The following is a 22,010-nucleotide window of genomic DNA, read 5'->3' on the forward strand; positions in this document are numbered from 1 at the left end:
TATTCCTTACCAGAGCAGTGCCAATAATACTAGCATATCCATCAGATATGTGAATGAGTATCAGCCTGCCTCCTCTAGTGGCTTTTAAAGGTTTTTATAAGCCGGTGGGTTGTACATCTTCATTAAATAAAAAAAACATTTTTTTATACTGATGTGATATTTTTGCATTGTGTTCAGGGGTACATGGATCCCATGCAGAGAGGACTCCACGTTTACATGCAGCTCTTTGTTACGATAATGGCTAAAATGTCACAATCAACATTTAGAACAGGACATGTCTCTCCAAGACTCCTGCAATAATGTGCATCGACAGCAAGAAAGATTTTGTGCCTTCAATCTCCTGTTTAACCTAAATTACACTTCGCTAAGTGAAGTCGTTAGTCTTCAGTCCATACATTCTTCAGAAGAGCTAACCCAAGCTGGAAGACGGAAGTACTCAGATCTATTACTGTAAGGACCCATTTAGATTGGTCATTAATTGGGAAAGGAGTGTTTGTAGGAACGCTTGTTCTGATTATTGGACTGTCTAAATCAGCCGACAAGCAACCAGTGCACAGGCAAAAAGCTTGTTTGTTGGGTGCAATTTTTAAGCAGGCAAAAACAAAAACATATCCATGATCATTCTGTGCACACAGTCGTATGGTCGTATGGTCGTCTAAGAGCTGTGATGGTATCGGCTGAACTCGGCATAAAACTTTTTTGTTTGCTTTTTTCTTTTTGTTAAAAGTTCTACCAGAAAATGTTCTAACATACTACATAAAAAGCACGAGAGACCTTCCAAAAGGAATAAAATCTTGCCTGCATATATTTTTGTATATATAGAATTTGAAATTACTTTATTCATTTGTTATATATTTAAATATAATAATGCCAAGAGACAGTAAAGATGACAATTTCCACAATTCCATTAATATTAGACACAAAAAACACATGCCGACCCAAAAATACAGACAACAGATATTAGGTGGAATGGAAAACTGCATTGCTCAAATTTAAGTCACATAAAATAGTTGATTAGTTGGACGTTTATAATTTTCTTGACTTCGGGAATGGATCAAGAGTGCAAATGATGCTGTTGGAATAAAGTCTACAAGTTCTGCACAAGACGATGTACTGATAGCAGTATTGAGTCAACAAGTGGACATTTTGCAAATAATTGCTTATTAAAATTGACCAAATTTTAATAAACACAGTTGAATAATAAAAAAAAAGAAAAAAATAGAACTATTACTATTAATGATAATAAATGCAAATTGTTTCTATTTTCCGCATATTTCCAAATAAATCCCTATACTTTATTTAAAAAGGTGGAAGAGGAGCGATGTCTCTCCAATGCCAGCCTTTCATATCAATCTTCTACTTATTTACCAAAGGGGGCAACCGTCAGTTCACAAAACAAGTAGTAATGCTGCCAGAAGATGCCATATAGTATGTTATGCAAGATCCATTCCAGACTGCCCAAGGAGTGTTTGAGGGATAGACTGGTATAATAATATAATAAAACTACAAAGATTTAGATAAATGCAACCAAATATATCAGTCATTTATGCAGTGTTACATGATCTATTTAGGACCTCAATGCTTAGATTGATTAGGAGGTCTCCTGTCCTGAACGAAAAGTCTCCTATAAGGCTTTTAGTTCAGATTAGGAGACACATCGTCGGTGCAGCCACTGTGGTCCGTACAAGGCAGTGAAACCCAGTTGTATGAATAATGCCTAATGGTTAGGACTTTGAGAGTACAAATACAGTTTGATAGAACATATTAAGTTTCTGGTCATTTATACCTTCTCCATTTAACAGCAATGTCAAACATATCTCTCCACTGCATGAGCCTTGTTTTCCCATTTAATCGCACTTTAGAGTTCATCCATGTCTTCTGGACAGCTTGCATGACTTCCAGAGCCGCTAATCCCATAGCTAGAATAATAAAAACACATAGATCAATAATTTCCCAAGAAGACATGAGCAAAGGTTTCCACGTTTCCATCTATTCCCTTTTTTGAGTGTTGGAGGTTGACGGAATGGGACAGAATATAGTGATAAAATAAGTGTTTGATACTTAAAAGGGAACCTGTCATGTCCGATAAGGCTATTACCTGCAGATAAAGGGTTAAAAGGGTTATCCAATCTAAAACTACAAGTCTGCAGTGACTCAATCCAATTAGATGAGAGCAGCCTCGCTCAATTCAAGTGTTTCCGGCTTCGCTCAATATAGTCTAGTCGGAATGTGGTGAGGAGTATGCATATTGCATACTTACAGTCAAATGACCGCCGCTTCCGTGACTGGCACTGGAGAATCAGACTTGTAGTTTTACACTTGACATCCCCTTTCATATGCACGTTAATACTGTTATGAAGATGTCCAGCAGCTGTACTGAGAGTGCGACACCTGGCAGAAAATGGATTTTATTTTTCTTGGGAGACACCGACTTTGCAGGTTTATAGCATTATCTGACATGACAGGTTCCCTTTAAAAGGGGTTATCATCAAGGAGCTGGTGCAGCGGTCACTCACCCCCTTCTGCTTTCACCACTATTGTCGGGGACATCATCAGGGGGCTGGCGGTAGAAGAAGCTGTAGTGAATGGTTGCAACGCCAGCTACATAATGATATCCCTATACAATGGCAGTGACCGTTGCGCCAGCTCCTTGATGATGTTCCATTTGAGAATCCACAGTGGATGCTGCGAGACTCAAACAGACCGTCATTGGAAGTAAAATAGAGAAACGGACAAAGGGATTTGTTGCATAGAAGGAACGGTTGGGAAATGTCAAGTACAAAAGTGATCAGGTTTTAAGAAAAGATAGGTATTACAGGGACGTGGAGTCGGAGTCTGTGTCCATTTTGGTGGAGTTGGTATAAAGTGGACCAACTCCTAAAATATATAATAAATTGGTACAGTAGTACAATGCAGTATGTGCTGTAAATGTTCTCATGACAATATGGGAAACTTATGAAATGTCCTATAAATGTCTGTTCTGTTCCTGATCTAAGGATCTCGGCTTTTAGCTGCGATGAATCTGTGCTGCACTTTATGTACATGCTCAATAGCGAGGCCGTGCTGTGGAGTCGGGAGTCAGGGAAATTAAGGAATCGGAGGTTTGGCTTACCGACTCCACAGCTCCGATTGAATACCCCGTTTAAATCTCAAACACATTTTATCACTATATTCTAGAATTTAAAAAAGGCAGAGAAATGTTTTACTTCACAGAAAGAATCAGCTGCGATCCCGTGCTGTAATGTCTGTATACTCTTTTGCTCCCCCCCATCCCTGTCCAGGAGATGTGGTATGATCAGACCATATTCCTGCACGGTCAGACACAAACATTACACAGCCATTACACAGGGGCACATTTATAAGATTATCTCAGCACAGGAACATTTTTTTTTTTTTATTTTTTTTAACACATCCAATTGTGGATCTTATTATTATTCCAAGATCTATCGATTAAAATGTACTTTGCTTGTGTGGCAACCACTTTAATGCTATTTACCAGCAAATTAACCCTATATCAGCAGGTAAATAGCACGCTTTGTCTCTGTAGTATTGGAGGAGTACTGGCCAGGACTTAACAGTGTGCTCCAGTGAACCTGGCCGGCTTCAGTGCAATGATTACAAGCTCTATTGAAAAGACTTTGTAAGCAATGCACATGTGATGCCACCACTACTATACTGGAGCGTTGGTTGGCAAACAAACAAAATAAAAATAATGCATTTTTTAATACAGGTAAATGGCACAGTTTGAAAACAGAAAAAGTTCCAGCTTCAAGACTTCTCAAAAAATTAAATTCTTTATTAATTCATCTTAAAATTTGATGAGGTCACAAGGTACATCTTAATTCATATAGCAAAGCGTTTCCAATGCTAACCAGCGTTCTTTGTCAAGCTGAATTTACATGTACCTTGAGACCTCATCAAATTTTAAGATGAATTAATAAAGTATGGAATTTTTTGAGAAGTCTTCAAGTTGCAACTGGTTTTCTTTTCCACATTGTTTCCACGTGGGACCACACGTGTTCCAGGCTTCAGCACGCCAAGAGCCACTGTGGGTGAGCTGTTTTTTTCTTCTTTATGCTTACAAATGGCACAGTTGTTTGTTTTCACAAGCACTTAGCAAAAAGCATAAACCTTATGAAGCTTAGAAAGGATGAAATGGAAAAAAAAAAAAAAGATTTAAAAAGGATTATTATTTATTATTATAGCGCCATTTATTCCATAGCCCTTTACATGTGAAAGGGCTATACATAGCACAAACAATTACAATAATTTTGAACAATACAAGTCGGCGACTGGTACAGGAGGATAGAGGACGCTGCAAAGGCTCACAATCTACAGGGTATGGATGAGGATACAGTAGGTGAGGGTAGAGCTGGTCGTGCAGCGGTATGGTGGAGCGGTGGTTACTAGTGTTGAGCGAGTATGTTCTGTCCGAGTATGCTCGGGCCGAGCTCCGAGTATTTATAGCTGCTCGGTGAAGTGTTTGAATCGCTCCTATGTGCATGATTTGCAAATGTTTGACAGCTTTATTACATGTGAGGAATGTGTAAGAAATAGACATTCCTCACATGTAATAAAGCTGCCAAACAGTTGCAAATCATGCACACGGGAGCGATTTAACCTTATCACCTAGCAGCTGTAAATACTCGGAGCTCGGCCCGAGCATACTCGGCGAAATGGTTAACAGAACATACTCGCTCAACACTAGACTGGTTACTGCACGTTGTAGGCTTGTCGGAAGAGGTGGGTCTTCAGGTTCCTTTTGAAGGTTTCCACAGTAGGCGAGAGTCTGATGTGTTGAGATAGAGAGTTCCAGAGTAGGGGGGATGCACAGGAGAAATCTTGTATGCGATTGTGGGAAGAGGAGATAAGAGGGGGAGTAGAGAAGGAGATCTTGTGAGGATCAGAGGTTGTGTGTAGGTAAGTACCGGGAGACAAGGTCACAGATGTATGGAGGAGATAAGTTGTGGATGGCTTTGTAGGCCATGGTTAGGGTTTTGAACTGGAGTCTCTGGGTAATGGGGAGCCAGTGAAGGGAATAGCAGTGGGACAGGTGGATTATTCGGGCAGCAGAGTTTAGGATAGACTGGAGGGGTGCGAGAGTGTTAGAGGGGAGGCCACAGAGCAAGAGGTTGCAGTAGTCGAGGCAGGAGATGATGAGGGCATGCAGTAGTGTTTTTACAGATTCGTGGTTGAGGAATGTGCGGATCCGGGAGATATTTTTGAGTTGGAATCGTCAGGAAGTGGAAAGGGCTTGGATATGTGGTTTGAAGGAGAGATCAGAGTCCAGGGTTACCCTGAGGCAGCAATCTTCTGGGACTGGGGATAGTGGGCAGCCACTGACTATGATGGATAGGTCAGATGGGGGGGTTGAGTGAGATGGTGGAAAGATGAAGAATTCAGTTTTATCCATGTTAAGTTTTAGAAATCTGTCAGAGAAGAAAGATGAAATAGCGGACAAATATTGTGGGATTCTGGTTAGTAAGGAGGTGATATCAGATCCAGAGAGGTAGATCTGTGTGTTATCAGCATAGAGGTGATACTGAAAGTCATGGGACTCTATGAGCTGTCCCAGGCCGAAGGTGCAGATGGAGAAGAGCAGGGGTCATAGGACTGAACCTTGGGGGACACCAACAGATAGGGGGCGAGATGAGGAGGTGGTGTGTGAGTTGGAGACACTGAATGTTCTGTCTGTTAAGTATGAGGAGATCCAAGATGGGGCCAAGTTTTTGATGCCAAGGGATGAGAGAGTCTGTAGTAAAAGGGAATGGTCTACTGTGTCAAAGGCAGATGACAGGTCCAGGAGGAGGAGGACAGAGTAGTCTCGCTTGGATTTAGCAGTTAGTAGGTCGTTGGTGACTTTAATCAGGGCAGTTTCAGTGGACTGATGCGGTCAGAAGCCAGATTGTAAGCGGTCAAAGAGGGAGCAGAAGGAAAGATGGGAGGACAGTTCAGAATGGACGTGTTGTTCAAGTAGTTTTGAGGCGTAGGGGAGAAGTGATATGGGGCGATAGCTAGTCAGAGAGGTTGGGTCAAGGGAGGGCTTTTTGAGAATGGGTGTGACTGAGGCATGTTTAAAGCATGAGGGGAAGACACCAGTTGTTAGTGACCGGTTGAAGCGGTGGGTTAGGGTTGGGATGAAAACTGTGGTGAGGTTTGGGATGAGGTGGGACGGGATTGGGTCAAGTTCACAGGTGGTGAGGTGTGATTTGGAGAGTAAGGAGGAAACTTGACCGACCGTAATGGTGGAGAAGCTGGTTTTGGAGGAGGAGGGCTGAGTAGATATGAGGAGGGGCTGTGTGGACTTTAGGCAAAAGCTTTGTCTGATGGTGTCAATCTTCTGATTGAAGAATGAGGCAATGTTTTCGGTTGAGATGAGAGGAGAGGGAAGAGGCACTGGGGGACGGAGGAGAGAATTGAAAGTGTTGAATAGCTGTTTAGGGTTGTGAGACAGGGAGGATATGAGAGATGAGAAGTAGGTTTGTTTTGCTACAGTAAATATGGACTTGAAGGTAGTGAGGGACTTTTTGAATACGATGAAATGCTCATTGGAGTGGGACCTATTCTATTTCCGCTCAGCAACCCTGGAGGCCCTTCGCAGTTCTCTCAAATTTTGGAGGAAAGTTGGGGGTGCGTCTTATAGTCTGAATGTATACTGATTGCTGTGGCTGTGGATGGGCGGGGAGCGGCAGCGGCCGAGGAGCGGGGCACAGGAAGCAGGAGCCGCGGCTGGGCTGACCCTGTGGTTCTACTAAGGAGAGTGAATAGTCACTGCTCCCCACATCCATAGTCCCGGCGTGGAGAGCAGTGACTATTCCGGCAGCTGATCTTGGCGTCTGAGGGCGCATGGCAGTGACGTCATGCGCGGCGCACACGCTAAGATCAGCTGCTGGCAAAAGAACAGGATGCAGCGCTGGAGCGGAGGGGAGGTGTGTAGAATCCTTTTTTTTTTTTTTTTTTTTGTGTGCACGTTTATAAGGATGCTATGCATACCAGGATGGGGGTGCCATGCAAACCAGGATGGGGGTGCCATGCATACCAGGATGGGGGTGCCATGCATACCAGGATGGGGGTGCCATGCATACCAGGATGGGGGTGCCATGCATACCAGGATGGGGGTAAGAGGGCAATGCATACCAGGATGAGGGACAATGTATACCAGGATGGGAATGGGGGCCACGTATAACAGGAAGGGCGGGCCATATATGCCATGATGGGGGCATACAGTTAGGTCCATATATATTTGGACAAAGACAACATTTTTCTAATTTTGGTTCTAGACATTACCACAATGAATTTTAAACAAAACAATTCAGATGCAGTTGAAGTTCAGACTTTCAGCTTTCATTTGAGGGTATCCACATTAAAATTGGATGAAGGGTTTAGGAGTTTCAGCTCCTTAACATGTGCCACTCTGTTTTTAAAGGGACCAAAAGTAATTGAACAGATTAAATAAATGTAAATAAAATGTTCATTTCTAGTACTTGGTTGAAAACCCTTTGTTGGCAATCACTGCCTGAAGTCTTGAACTCATGGACATCACCAGATGCTGTGTTTCCTCCTTTTTGACGCTCTGCCAGGCCTTCACTGCGGTGGTTTTCAGTTGCTGTTTGTTTGTGGGCCTTTCTGTCTGAAGTTTAGTCTTTAACAAGTGAAAGGCATACTCAATTGGGTTGAGATCAGGTGACTGACTTGGCCATTCAAGCATATTCCACTTCTTTGCTTTAATAAACTCCTGGGTTGCTTTGGCTTTATGTTTTGGGTCATTGTCCATCTGTAGTATAAAACGACGACCAATCAGTTTGGCTGCATTTGGCTGGATCTGAGCACACAGTATGGCTCTGAATACATCAGAATTAATTTGGCTGCTTCTGTCCTGTGTCACATCATCAATAAACACTAGTGACCCAGTGCCACTGGCAGCCATGCATGCCCAAGCCATCACACTGCCTCCGCCGTGTTTTACAGATGATGTGGTATGCTTTGGATCATGAGCTGTACCACGCCTTCGCCATACTTTTCTCTTTCCATCATTCTGGTAGAGGTTGATCTTGGTTTCATCAGTCCAAAGAATGTTCTTCCAGAACCGTGCTGGCTTTTTTAGATGTTTTTTTAGCAAAGTCCAGTCTAGCCTTTTTATTCTTGATGCTTACGAGTGTCTTGCACCGTGCAGTGAACCCTCTGTATTTACTTTCATGCAGTCTTCTCTTTATGGTAGATTTGGATATTGATACGCCTACCTCCTGGAGAGTGTTGTTCACTTGGTTGGCTGTTGTGAAGGGGTTTCTCTTCACCATGGAGATTATTCTGCGATCATCCACCACTGTTGTCTTCCGTGGACGCCCAGGTCTTTTTGCATTGATGAGTTCACCAGTGCTTTCTTTCTTTCTCAGGATGTACTAAACTGTAGATTTTGCCCCTCCTAATATTGTAGCAATTTCTCGGATGTTTTTTTTTCCGTTTTTGCAGCTTAAGGATGGTTTGTTTCACCTGCATGGAGAGCTCCTTTGACCGCATGTTTACTTCACAGCAAAACCTTCCAAATGCAAGCACCACACCTCAAATCAACTCCAGGCCTTTTATCTGCTTAATTGAGAATGATATAACGAAGGGATTGCCCACACCTGTCCATGAAATAGCCTTGGAGTCAATTGTCCAATTACTTTTGGTCCCTTTAAAAACAGGGTGGCACATGTTAAGGAGCTGAAACTCCTAAACCCTTCATCCAATTTTAATGTGGATACCCTCAAATGAAAGCTGAAAGTCTGAACTTCAACTGCATCTGAATTGTTTTGTTTAAAATTCATTGTGGTAATGTCTAGAACCAAAATTAGAAAAATGTTGTCTCTGTCCAAATATATATGGACCTAACTGAATATATACCAGGATGAGGGATATAGATACAGAATTGGGGGACATTACCTTTATAACAGTGTCAGCAGAAGACTCCCTCCCCCATAGCAGTGCATCATGCCCACAATTTTTGCTTTAATTTTTTTTTCTATTTCCCCCCCCTAAAACCTAGGTGCGTCTTATCGTCCAGTGCGTCTTGTATTCTGAAAAATAAGGTACTACTGTAGAAAAAAAAACCTTCAGTGCTTCTCATTCTGTTCCTTCCACGTTCAAGTCTGCACTCTGGTAACCTGACATAAATGTTCTTCCCAACCATTGCTAATGCCACATATCCTGAAACTCCGTTTCTCACCACATAAACTTGCTTTTCTACATTACCTCTGTGGATTCTCTTGTTCGGTAGAAATCCAGACGTCTCATATTGCATTAAGGTCCCTGATCGATCTGCCACACAAATAAGTTCTTGGATTTCCAATTTGTAGCTTTCAAAATTTTGTGGCAAAACATCCCTAAAAACGATAGAAATTGAAGTTAGCGTTCTTCCTTAATTCCCTTTTTAAATCCCTTAATGCTCATTTTTTGCAGGTAGCTGGAGCAGGGAAAGATGTGGACTGCTCCATACACTTTGACCATTCATGTTGGTGGTCATGACATGAGAAAATGGCCTGGTATCGTCACACTATTGGATTCAAGGAAAGTGAAGGATAGATATAAACTTAATTGTCATGCTTAATTTGCAAAACTCCAATCATTTGTATCTTAGCTAGTCCCACACATTAAACTTTTAATTATCAATCTTCAATCTGTCCACACAGTTTGCCATCTTGCCTACATTTGTTGTTCAACCAGATTTTTTCCTCTTGCTTATTAAAAGCCGTCCAGTTGTCATTAATATTCACTGAATCTTCTCTAATCCTGTGTTCGGATCGGACCATGTACGGCCAGGCAACGATGCTGGCAGGTGGCCAGAATATCATCCAAGAACAGTTATTTGCAGACCCGCTCTTCAGGCTAACAAGGAAATCTACTTCCAGTAGATCAAAGGACAATACAAAGCTATCCTGCTAAACATACATAAAACGGAAAAATACACACAATGTTTAACTCGTTCCCTACTTTATGCAAATTAAAAGTGTGCTCAGCAAACTTTAAAAAGTAGATATCATCTCATATGTAACCCCAGGCTTTACTTCATGATGATGCAGAGAGCACTCGGCAGCATTACTAGGCAATATCTTTACATGTGACAGAGTGGAATAAGGGCTCTGGGACCGAAAAATGCAGCACAAAGACAATGAAAAACAAGGGACTATGTGTCAAAGATGGTTTAACTAGATTAAATGGAATCTGTCACCAGGTTTGTAGCACCTAATCTGAGAGCAGCATAAAGTAGAGACAGAGACTGTGATTCCAGCAATGTGTCACTTACTGGGCTGCTTGCTGTAATTTTGATAAAATCACAGTTTTAATCAGCAGTAAATTATCACTAGAGGATAAGTAAACCTGCTGCCATGTAGTCCTCAATATTCATGAGCTTTGTATAACTCTGCCCCCACCACTGATAAGCAACTTACTGCCTATGCACAGTATACTTTTTATTAGAAAGCTACTAATCAGTGGTGTAGACAGGGTAATACAGAGCTCAGCATTCAGAGAACTGCAGCATAGTAAACAGTGATTTTATCAAAATGACAGCAAGCAGCCCAGTGAGTGACACATCACTGGAATCTGGGTCTCTGTCCCTACATCATGATGCTTTCATATTGGGTGGCAAAAATCTGGTGTCAGATTCTCTTTAATTGCTATAGCGGTATTCTGCAGGATCATGGCTAAAGCAATAAGTGATGTGTGACCTCTGCCTCCTCGCATCAAAACTGTGGGTCCATAAATTCCAGACTTTACCTCACTCTACGTGCAGCTACTCTCATAAAATCATTCTTTTAAACCGATGTCCTCAAGTTGGAAAGTTATCTCCTATCCTTTCCTATCCATGACACCGCACCAATCTTAAGAGTCTCAGATGAATGGAGCGGAGATTAAACATGCGCACTGCCTTTCTTGTCATTCTAATAGGAGCATCAAAGATCAGCTGAGCGCAGCACTCGGCAATCTACAGAGCTCCTATTAAGAATGAATGGAGCGGTAGTGTGCATGATCGATCTCGACTCCATTCAGCTGGGGCCCTTCAGATCGGTGGGGGCCACGGCGGTCATACTCCAAACGTTCAGAAAGTTATCCCCTATCCCATTGATAGGGTATAACATTTAAACTTTAGAACATGCTTTTAAAGGAAAGGGTCATTTGCAATACAAGCCAGTCTATCGAATCTGGTAGAGCTCAGAGAAGTTCTCAAGCGATAATCGAAAAACATATTACTGTTATGTTAAAAGGGTAAAAAAATAAATCAGTTTGGGAGGAATGCCTCCATTAAAACGAAGTTAGTGGTCTTCCCAGAACATGTGCTGCTGTACTACTAAAATAAGAAAAGCATTTACTTTATGTGAGGTTGTAGTCCCGGCTGCTCCTCATAATCTTCAATGAGAAAAGGGAGATTTTTTGCCCAATGATCCTTGAAATTTCCAGGCAGATCAGCATCGATATTATATTCTGTGACTGGAGTATCAAGATGAGAGTGCAAGTAACGAGAGTATTCTGTAAAATGGAGGGATCAAGTATAAGCAATTCTGTATTATGTTGTTATACAGTTACATTTAAAAAAAAAAAAAAATCTATAATTGCTACTTCATGCAATTACAGAACATCTCCACTTAGGGAAACTTTATAATGGTAAAAGGAAGATGTATTAAATGTAATTAAAGTGAATCGTGACCACGTTGTTGCTATCCCATCTGATAGCAGCATAATTTTTTGATAAAATCTGTGTTTTTTATGTTGCAGATCTAGCAGTTCTCTAAATGTTGAGCTCTGTATAACCACATCTACACCACTGATTGGCAGCTTTCTACAAATTGTAGCAAGGCCAGGTAGGCTAGGGTTAAATCCTAGCTCTACAGACTCTGATAAGGTACACCTGGCTGGCTTTGCATATAACCAGGCTAGGTGTTTAACTTAGTCAGTCTGAAGAGGGGAAGGCGACCAGAGTGGATTGTATTGGAGCTGTAGAGAGAGACAGGACAGAATCCCTCTTTGAGAAGAGTCGGCACAGGCCGTGTGCACCAAACTGCAGGTATCAGTGGTGGCTATGGACAACAGCCATTGTGTTTGACCAGATTGGGACTAGCTCAGTCGTGTAGGAGTAGCCAGGGTCAGTTCTGTTTAGTTAGTGCCTGGACAAGGCTAGGGATTTGTTCATGGTTTTGTTTTGTACTATGCGACCTGTGGAAATAAACGTCACATTGTTTTGACCAAAGAATACAGTGCCTGTGTGAACTCTACCTAATGTCTACCTGAGAGCGTGAATCCCTACTCCACGTAGTGTTCACAGAAAGATACCGACTAGTGTTGGATGTGGGATTATACAGAGCTCATGAATATGGAGCACTACATGGCAGCAGGTTTACTAATCCTTCAGTGATAATCTCCTGCTGATAAAACAGTGATTTTATCAAAACTACAGCAACCAGCCTAGTAAGTGACACATTGGTGGAATCAGGGTCTCTGCCTTTACATTAAACTGCTCTCAGATTAGGTATCAAAATCCTGGTGACAGATTCCCTTTAAAAGGCAGAAAACTTAAAAGAAAATTAAATCCTATAAAAGACAATAGATTCACTATTATGATGGAAAAGGAGCTTGGAGACTGCTTCATAAAAAGTATTCACCACATGACCCTACAGAAAGATAACTACTGTTTAACGGATAGGTGGATTGAGCCCCTTCTTAACCCCCACGTAAATAAAAAAAAAGTATTATTCTATACAACCCTGATTGCATTACTATACTATCAATCAAATTCTTATAATATTATTCAGGTCTTAGAATGCAAGAAAACCAGATTATTTAGATCAGGCATGTGAGCAGAGGCAAACAATTACAAGACTGCTTGATTAAAATGAAACAGCTATTTTTATGTTCGATATCCATCTTATAATGCCTTCTATATGTTAGTGTTATACTCTTTTTTGACTTTCCAGTTATGCAGAACATTTATAGCAATGCGTCCAATAAAAAGTGATAATGTGAGTGTTGGATTCTTATTTTTGCTGGAACAAACCATAGTTCTGATGACGCTTACCTCTCAGGTACTTCACCTTTAAATATTCCTGGCTTGCTTTCTGACCAGGCATTGGGTCATTTAACATAACTTTGGTCTGAGCTTTAATTCCTTCATAAAAGTGGCCCATAGAGACATGGCTGAGCCCTTTCATGTACTGGCACACTTCATTATATGGCTCCAGCTGAAGACATCTCTACAAATAGAAAAAAAAGCAAGGCCACACACATTAATGTGTTTTTTTTTTTTTTAATTCATTCATTTGTATTGTGTTTTTGCTATTCAGAAGCCTAGTCAAGTATTTATTGTTTTCCTATTGGCTTAGAACCAACACCTAATCAGGTACAAAAAATGGTGTTAAAAATGCTTAGAAAACAAAAAAGGAAAAATGTAGCATTCTTGCAAATAAAATAAAATCCATGTGAAATAAAATCTAGCTTTTGATAATAAATTAGCAGACCATCAGCTTTCTTACAATATCCCACTATATGGTCACAGATAGAATTGCTCTCTAAAAAAAACAACTTTCAGCCTGGCAGAGAAAGAGTAACTAGAAGTGGAAATGGTGAAATTTGAAGATGTTCCAAAATCTAATTTTAACAAACTTTGTTAGACTGTGCAGACATAAAAGGTTTTCAACAGAAAACACATGGGGAAAAAATGATTCTGTGTCTAGATCTTCATTCATAGGTACAATCTCAGGAATCTATAGATACAATGAAGAAACAGTCATGGCTGAAAGTGTTGGCACCCTTGAAATCGTTCCAGAAAATGAAGTATTTCTCCCAGAAAATTATTGCAATTGCGCATGTATATTTCCTTTGTGTGTATTGGAACAACTCTCAACTTAATATTTGGTTGCACACCCTTTGGAATAAATAACTACAATTGATACATTTTGGAACAACACAAAAAAACAGAAAAAAAAGGCAAATTGGACATAATTTCACACACAACCGTAAAAATGGGCAGCACAAAATTGTTGGCAACCTCAACTTAATATTTGTTTGAACACTCTTTGTAATAAATAACTGAACTCAATCGCTTCCTATAACCATCAACAAACTTCTTACACCTTTCAGCTGAAATTATGGACCACTCTTCTTTTGCAAACTGCTCCAGGTCTCTTATATTTGAAGGGCACCTTCTCGCAACAGTAATTTTAAGATCTCCACAGGTGTTCAATAGGATTTAGATTCAGACTCATTGCTGGCCACCTCAGAACTCTTCAGTACTTTGTTTCCATCCATTTCTGGGTGCTTCTTGAAGTATGTTTGGGGTCATTGTCCTGCTGGAAGACCCATGACCTAAGACGCAAACCCCAGCTTTAGGACACTGGGCACTACATTGGGACCCAAAATCCTTTGGTAATCTTCAGATTTCATGATGTTTAGCACACAGTCAAGGCACCCAGTGCCAGAGGCAGCAAAACAACTCTAAAACGTCTTTGAACTTCCACCATATTTGACTGTAGGTACCATGTTCTTTTCTTTGTAGGCCTCATTCCATTTTCGGTAAACAGTAGAATGATGTGCTTTACCAAACAGCTTTATCTTGCTCTCATCTGTCCACAAGACGCTTTCCCAGAAGGATTTTGGCTTACGCATGTACATTCTGGCAAATTGTAGCCTCGCTTTTTTAGGTCTCTGTGGGGTTTTAGGTCTCAGCAGTGGGGTCTTCCTGGGTCTCCTGCCATTTCATTCAAATGTAAACAGATAGTTTGCGCTGACACTGATGCATCCGGAGCCTGCAGGACATCTTGAATTTCTTTGGAACTTGATTGCGGCTCCTTTTCCACTATCGGGACTATCCTGTGTTGCAACCTTTCATCAATTTTTCTCTGTTGTCCACATTCAGGGAGATTAGTTACAGTGGCATGGGTTGTAAACTCCATGATTATCTTGCTCACCATGGACAAAGGAACATCAAGATCTCTGGAGATGGACTTGGAACCTTGAGATTGTTGATTGAGATTGTTGATATTGTTCAACAATTTTGGTTCTCAAGTTCTCAGACAGTTCTCTTCTTTCTGCTTTCCATGCTTAGTGTGGCACACACAGATACACAATGCAAAGATTGAGTCAACTTCTCTTTTTATCTGGTTTCAGGTGTGATTTTCATATTGCCCATACCTGTTAGTTGCCACTGGTGAGTTTGAAACAAAAGTTTTTTTACCCACAATTTTGTCCGGCTCATTTTTGGGGTCGTGCATGAAATGTCCAATTTGCCTTTTTATCTTTATTTTTTTGTGGTGTAAATAAACATGTGAATAACAAAAAACATGTGTAATTGCAATAATTTTCTGGAAGAAATACTTCTGAAACAATTTCAAGGGTGCCAACACTTTCAGCCATGACTGTATATAACCTTTAAACACACAAATTTATTACTTATTCAAAATGAGATGTTATGTTTAGAGGTCAGTAACATTTTCATCTGCATCTTTCAAAGTTGTGTATTAAAAGGTTGTGTCCTAGGAGTTATTTATCTTACTATATCTATAGATTCCAGAGATTGTAGGTCAATGAATATTTCTTTATACTATTACTCTGGTTACGCATTAGGATATCCAATCCCGTCATTATTAGTGTGGGCATGAGATACATTTGTGTCTAGATTTTGCAGTGCAAATAACTTCTTCACAGAGGTAGAAAGCAGGGATTCTAGTGCCACCAGTTAAAAATAGCAATAAAACTCAGTATTAACCTGTTAAAAAAGGGCCTTGCCATATGATTTTGGGAATAAAACCCAACCTAAAGCTCCAATTGCAGGCATGTGTTTCAGGGTTTTTGCCCTTTAACAGGGTAAAACAGGAGAACTGGATGGCTGTGAACATGGGATCTAAGGTTTCAAATTTCTTGTAGTGTGCCATGCAATGCTCCCTTGAAACATTACATAGGCAGATAGGTTTGCACAGTCGAAGAGAGCAGGACCACCAACTTGGCGCTCTCCACATGGACAAACTTTACCCCTTAGATCACATGTCAAAGGTTTCTCATGACTAACCAACAAAATCCCCTAAAATCAAATTTTATTATATTTAAAATCCCAAGAACAATCCATCTATATACAACGAGAATAAAAAAAATTGCTCAATGGCGAGAATATTAGTGTTTTTTGGACATTATAGGCACCAGACAGTTCATGGTGGTTTATATACCCTATCTAACCCTGAGGTTGTAACTAGCCGCAGAGGTTGGCACCCTATTAATAACGCAATTTGCACCCTTGCTCCTCCACGCCTGACCCGCCATTGCCCTAGATGTCCCTAGAGCAGGTCTCAAATACGTAAATATAGGGCACAACCAACAAAATAGTAACATTATTGACGGCGCAATGTGTGATCAGAGGTGTATAAATACATACATACTGGACTTAACCATTATGATATATGTGATACAATAGGAGTTTGGTTAAATGTGGTGGGCACGTATTACTACTTTAACTGTATCAATGAAGGAATTATTATGACAGACGGTGGTGAACAGCTCAATAGTGTTACTATTGTTTATCGAATGCGATTTTTAATGGGTGGATAACAATGAGACCATAGGTCTGTGAGTTGTGCATTACATTTACATAGTTGGGGCCTGATCTGATGCATTGGCATCTTGACCGGGGACATCTAGAGCATTGAAGGGTCAGTCGTTGGAAGCGGGGCGCCAACTGCATGATTAATAGGGTGCCAACATCCGTGACTAGATAGGGTATATCCACTACCATAAATTGTCTGGTGCCTATACTGTCCAAAACACACTAATCTGTCTTGCCACTGAGCGATTTTTTTTTGCTTGGTTTTTTTTTTTGCATTTTCGCTGTATATAAATGGATTGTTTTGGGGATTTTAAATATAAAATAAAATTTGATTTTGGGGGATTTTTATTGTTAGCTGTGTGAGTAATTATCCTCTTGGTAGCCTCTAACTTTTGTAAGCTTGTTCCAAAGGCTTCTCACCCAGCCACCCAGTTGTCCTGCTTTAGAGTAATGAGATACAAAACACTAGAAACGCGTGTCTGCAACTAAGATATTATACAGCCCAACCGAAACTAAGTTATGTGGCAAGATCCTTTTAAAAAGGGTTGATATTGACTGTTAGAATTACTATTTACAGCAAGTGGCATTAATGTCCTCGACTTTTCCCCTGGGAAAAGTGTATTTGCATATTTAGTTTTTCAGGGGGGAGAACAATGAATGGCCTATAAGTCTCCCTACACAAACTTGGCGCTTCAGTAAGAAAAAAGTTTCTACTGTGCAAAACTAACTTGTCTGGCCTACACAATACAGGAATCACTCTACTGTCCATGTATATAATAGGGTGGTGCCGCTGAGGTGTGTGGTTATCGGACTGCTATACAACTGACAGACACTTAACAGCTCACATGTAATTAAAATTATTTTTTTTTCTTAATTTGTGGAAAAATAAATATGACGCCAGTGGGTAAACAGATTAAGCCTTTCAAGTGTACATAGACAGAATAGAACAGATCGGTCCAATACGGAGGAAGCCATGCAATACAAATAATATGAACCTGATAAGAGTAAGTAGGGTCCGAATCATATCATGTGTCAAGAACTAGTATAATAATTAAAACTAAGAAAGAAAGAAGAAGGGGGGATTCTTGAGATACACGAGGAAGTGGGATGACTCCAGAAGATGATGAGGTGGGTAGAGGAAGCAACTAGTTAATCAAACTTCTATCTAAGAGTTGAATCGGGACGTAGCAACAGGCGAGAAACTACTGTAATCAACCCAAGAAGCCCAAACCTATCAACGACTTTACTTAACAGGGCTGTGGGCTTCTCATGATTCATGTACCATGACAGGTGTCTCGCAACCTCAAGAAGAGAGCCCAGGTTTTTCCAAGGTTGGGCAACAAAAGATAAGGATTTACGTGTGTCTGGGAAAACTTGCAATTTATTTAAGAAGGGCTTAGCATGGTTTTCTTATTAAGACTGAGTCCTGTAATGGAGAAAATGAATGAACATACACTTATCCAGAGTTGGCAACATTTTTGAAAAGACTCACCTTAATGTTTGTCAGTGCCTCCTGCAGGCTGCCATGGTGGTAAAGCATTATCCCCCTTAACTGAAGTGTCTGCACATGATTTTGGTTCAGCATCAGTGCTTTCTGGAAGTTCTCCATGGCCGCTTCAAAATTACCAAGCTCCCTAAAATCAAATGTGCACCAAAATTATAGTACCACGTTAGACAAAAGCATTCATGGCTCGTTTTTCTTTAGGAGGTTGTACAGATAAGTACTACATATAGTGCTATACTATATATAGTTCAATTTCAATACGTGAACAGCTTAAATACAAAATTATAGATATTTTTAGAGTCAGATTTAAAGAGGACATGTCAGGTCTCCCAAATGTCTGTTGTAGTTTAGAATTACATTCCCCATACAGAACTATTCTTGAGTAGCTCTGTGCGATGCTGTTCCTGTTTTTCCTGTTACAACTTTATAAATCAACTGACAGCTGGGGGCGTGTCCTTACAGTCTGATAGCGTCCAATCAGTGCCGACAGTCAGACTGCGTAGGGACACACCTCTTTGGCAAGGAAAATAACACCTATTGGGACAATTTAGCCATAAATTTCTTTGAGAAATAAACTGAAGAACTGTACAACACAGACTAATGAGAAATCTGCACCAGGATTGTTATTTAACGCCTTCCCGCATATGTATGTAACAGTACGTCCTACGTTGAGGTTGCCATGTGTAAAGACTGCTCAGGAGCTAAGCTCCCTCCATACATGTCTGGTGCGGACTATGGCAAATAGCTGGCATCCGACTAAGGGTACGCTCACACAAGCGTATATTCTCTCAAGCAAGAGAATCGGGAAGATTATACTAATGACAGCAGAGTGTCATGTTAGTGTGATCCAATTCTCTCACATGAGCAGAGATACGGGCGTGGCTGTTAACCATTTAGATGCTGCTGTCAAATTCTGACAGCAGCATTTAAATAAATGACATTACAGGTGGTACTCACACATAGTGGGTCACCAACGGACTGTGTGATGTGATTGCAGGGCGCAGATGGGTTACTATAACATGAACTATAAATGAGCCCGGGATTTACATTATATACTGCAATACAAAAAGTTTTTATGGATCCTAAAATGATGTTTTTATTGACATCAGCTTGCCATTCAAAAAAAAAAAAAAAGCCCTCACACCGCTCCATTGAGGGAAAAGTAAAAACTTTATGGCTCTTGGAAAATGTTTTTTTTTTTAACAAACTTTATTTTTTTTCTCACTGCTTCAAACAAACCAGTCAACTTGGAAAACATCATCTGCATGCAGATATAGGATAAACAATGCTATACAGCCACCTTACTGAAGGTGCGGCTCATGGGAGAACATGAACTTATCTCCTGGGAGCCGCCGGTTTTCAGTTACAGGGGATGCCCGGAGCGACTACAGTCTCCACTCACTATACTGTGAGTGGCAGCAGAAAGCACACCACAACACTTTGACCAACAGCTCATGCTGCAAGTCCGGCTGTCAAAGTGCCGGGGCGTGCTTACAGCCGCCTCTCACAATACAGTGAGCAATGCTGTTAGCGGTGACTGTAGCCACTCTGTGCATGTCGCCATTACTGAAAGCCGGCTCCCAGGAGGAAATATGATTGTTTTATTCCAGTAGCCACAATTTCAGCAAGACTGTAATGTTATTAACCTGTAGATTAACAGCGTTTTCTTAAGTGACCGGTTCCCTTTAACCACTTCAACCCCGAACCTGTTTTCATCTTCCTGACCAAGCCAAATTTTACAATTCTGACCAGTGTCACTTAAAGGTTGTAAACAGACTAGCGTATGGCATCCGAAGAGAGAGCATAAGATGCAATATACTAATAACACTCGGCTCCAGGTCTGCTGCGAGTGTGAGCCAAGTGTTAGTGCACTTTATTCCGATCCTCTCAAATGAAAGAATCGCAGCACAGGTGCGACAGAGAAAGTAATTTCTCCAGCTCCTCCATTGCCTGTCTTGGCGTATATCGGACTGCACTGGGATGACAACCGACTGCAGTCCGATGTTTCACACACACACACCCATAGACTTGTATGGGTGCAAGTGAGCAAAGTCTCGCTGCCAATGGCAACAAGCTGCGATTGTTCTCTCATGCCGAATCATCATGAAAAAATAATCGCAGCTCTGATCTGGCCCATAGAAAAACATTGGTCACAGTGCTATGTGGCGATTTATCGCATAGCACTCAGCCGTGTTATATGGTAGTGTGACTCCAGCCTATGTGGTAATAACTCTGAAACGCTTCAACGAATCCCACTGATTCTGAAACTGTTGTGAAAATGTAGTGAAAATGTCGGCATTTGGGCAAAAATTTCGCAATTTTTAAACTTTTAATTTCTATGCCCTTAAACCAGAGAGCTACATCACACAAAATATTTAATACATTTACCACATGTCTACTTTACAACAGCATCATTTTTAAAATATAATTTTTTTTGTTAGGGTTCAAAATTTATCAGCAATTTCTCGTTTTTTCCAACAAAACTTACAAAACCATTTTTTGTGGCTTTGAGGGCCTATGTGACAGAAAATACGCAAAAGTGACACCATTTTAAAAACTACAACCCTGAAAAAGTGCTCAAAACCACATTCAAGAAGTTTGTTAACCCTTCAGGCGCTTCTCAGGAATTTAAGCAATTTTGAAAGCAAAAAATTAAAATTTTTCCCACAAAAATGTTGCTTTAGCCCCAAATGTTGCATTTTCACAAGGGTAAAAGGAGAAAATGGACCATACAATTTGTTATACAATTTCTCTTAAGTACGCAGATACCCCTATGTGGTGGAAAACTACTGTTTGGGCACACAGCAAAGCTCAGAGCAAAAACTACTGTTTGGGTGCTCGGAAGGGAAGGAGCGCCATTTGAATTTTGGAGAGCCACTTCGGCTGATGCCAAGTCACATTTGAACATCCCCTGACATGCCAAAATAGCAGAAACCCCCACAAATAACCCCATTTTGGAAACTATACCCCTTGAGAAATTCATCTAGGTGTGTAGTTAGCAATTTTTAAACCTCATGCCATAATTGTGTAACATTGGGCTGAGTAAATGCAAAATTACCATTTTTTTCCACTAAAATGTTACTTTGGCCCCAAGTTTTCAATTTTCAAAAGGGATAATAGGAGAAAATGGACCATACAATTTGTTAAGCAATTTCTCCTGAGTTTGCCAATACCTCATATGTAGTCAAAAACTACTTGTGAGGCACAGTGCAAAGCTCAGAAGGGAAGGAACACCCTATATTGGAGTTCAGATTTTGCTTGAATGATTTGAGGGTGCAATGTCACATTGGCAGAGACTGAGGTGCCAGAACAGCAGAAACCACCATAAGTGACCCCATTTTACAAATTACACCCCTCAATTAATTCATCTAGGGGTGCAATATACCATTGGGCGGTGAAGAATGAATAATTACATTTTACCACTAATGTTGTTTTAGCCCCAAGTTTTTAATTTTTATAAGGGCTAATAGGAAAAAATGGACCTCGCAGTTTATTGTACAATTTCTCCTGAGTGCACCAATGCCCTACATGTAATCGGGAACTACTTTTCAGGCACAGTGCAAAGCTCAAAAGGGAAGAAGCGCCATATTATAATGCAGATTTTAATGTTCTGGTTTTCAGGTTCCATGTCACAGCCCCTGAGGTGCCAGAACAGCATAACCCCCCATAAGTGACCTCATTTTACACACTACACCTCTCAATGAATTAATCTAAGGTTGCAGTGATTATATTGACACCACAGGTGTGTCACAGAATTTTATACCGATGGATGTTGAAGAAAAAACAATTACATCTTTACTACAAAAAAATTGTTTTAGCCCCAGATTTTACATTTTCACATGGTGAAATGGGTAAAAATGCACCGAAATTTGTCACACAATTTCTGCTGAAAGTGGCAATACCCCATATGTGACTGCACAGTACTGCTTAGCCACACGGCGAGAC

At 40.7% G+C, this 22,010-nt stretch overlaps 1 protein-coding gene across 1 annotated transcript in view; it reads right to left on the minus strand.

Annotated features, from left to right (window-relative positions):
- Positions 1–22,010, minus strand: part of TTC13 (tetratricopeptide repeat domain 13) — a 119,605-nt gene that overhangs the window by 41,317 nt on the left and 56,278 nt on the right. The window contains exons 10-14 of the mRNA XM_073672661.1: positions 18,054–18,195; positions 13,049–13,223; positions 11,349–11,505; positions 9,232–9,362; positions 1,787–1,919 (exon numbers count right to left, since the gene is read on the minus strand). Coding sequence (XP_073528762.1) covers positions 1,787–1,919; positions 9,232–9,362; positions 11,349–11,505; positions 13,049–13,223; positions 18,054–18,195 — 738 coding nt within the window. The remainder of the gene's footprint in view (positions 1–1,786; positions 1,920–9,231; positions 9,363–11,348; positions 11,506–13,048; positions 13,224–18,053; positions 18,196–22,010) is intronic.

Source organism: Phyllobates terribilis, unplaced genomic scaffold (genome assembly GCF_046119375.1).
Source record: "Phyllobates terribilis strain yellow unplaced genomic scaffold, ASM4611937v1 Scaffold_3__8_contigs__length_932513732, whole genome shotgun sequence".
Taxonomy (NCBI): domain Eukaryota; kingdom Metazoa; phylum Chordata; class Amphibia; order Anura; family Dendrobatidae; genus Phyllobates; species Phyllobates terribilis.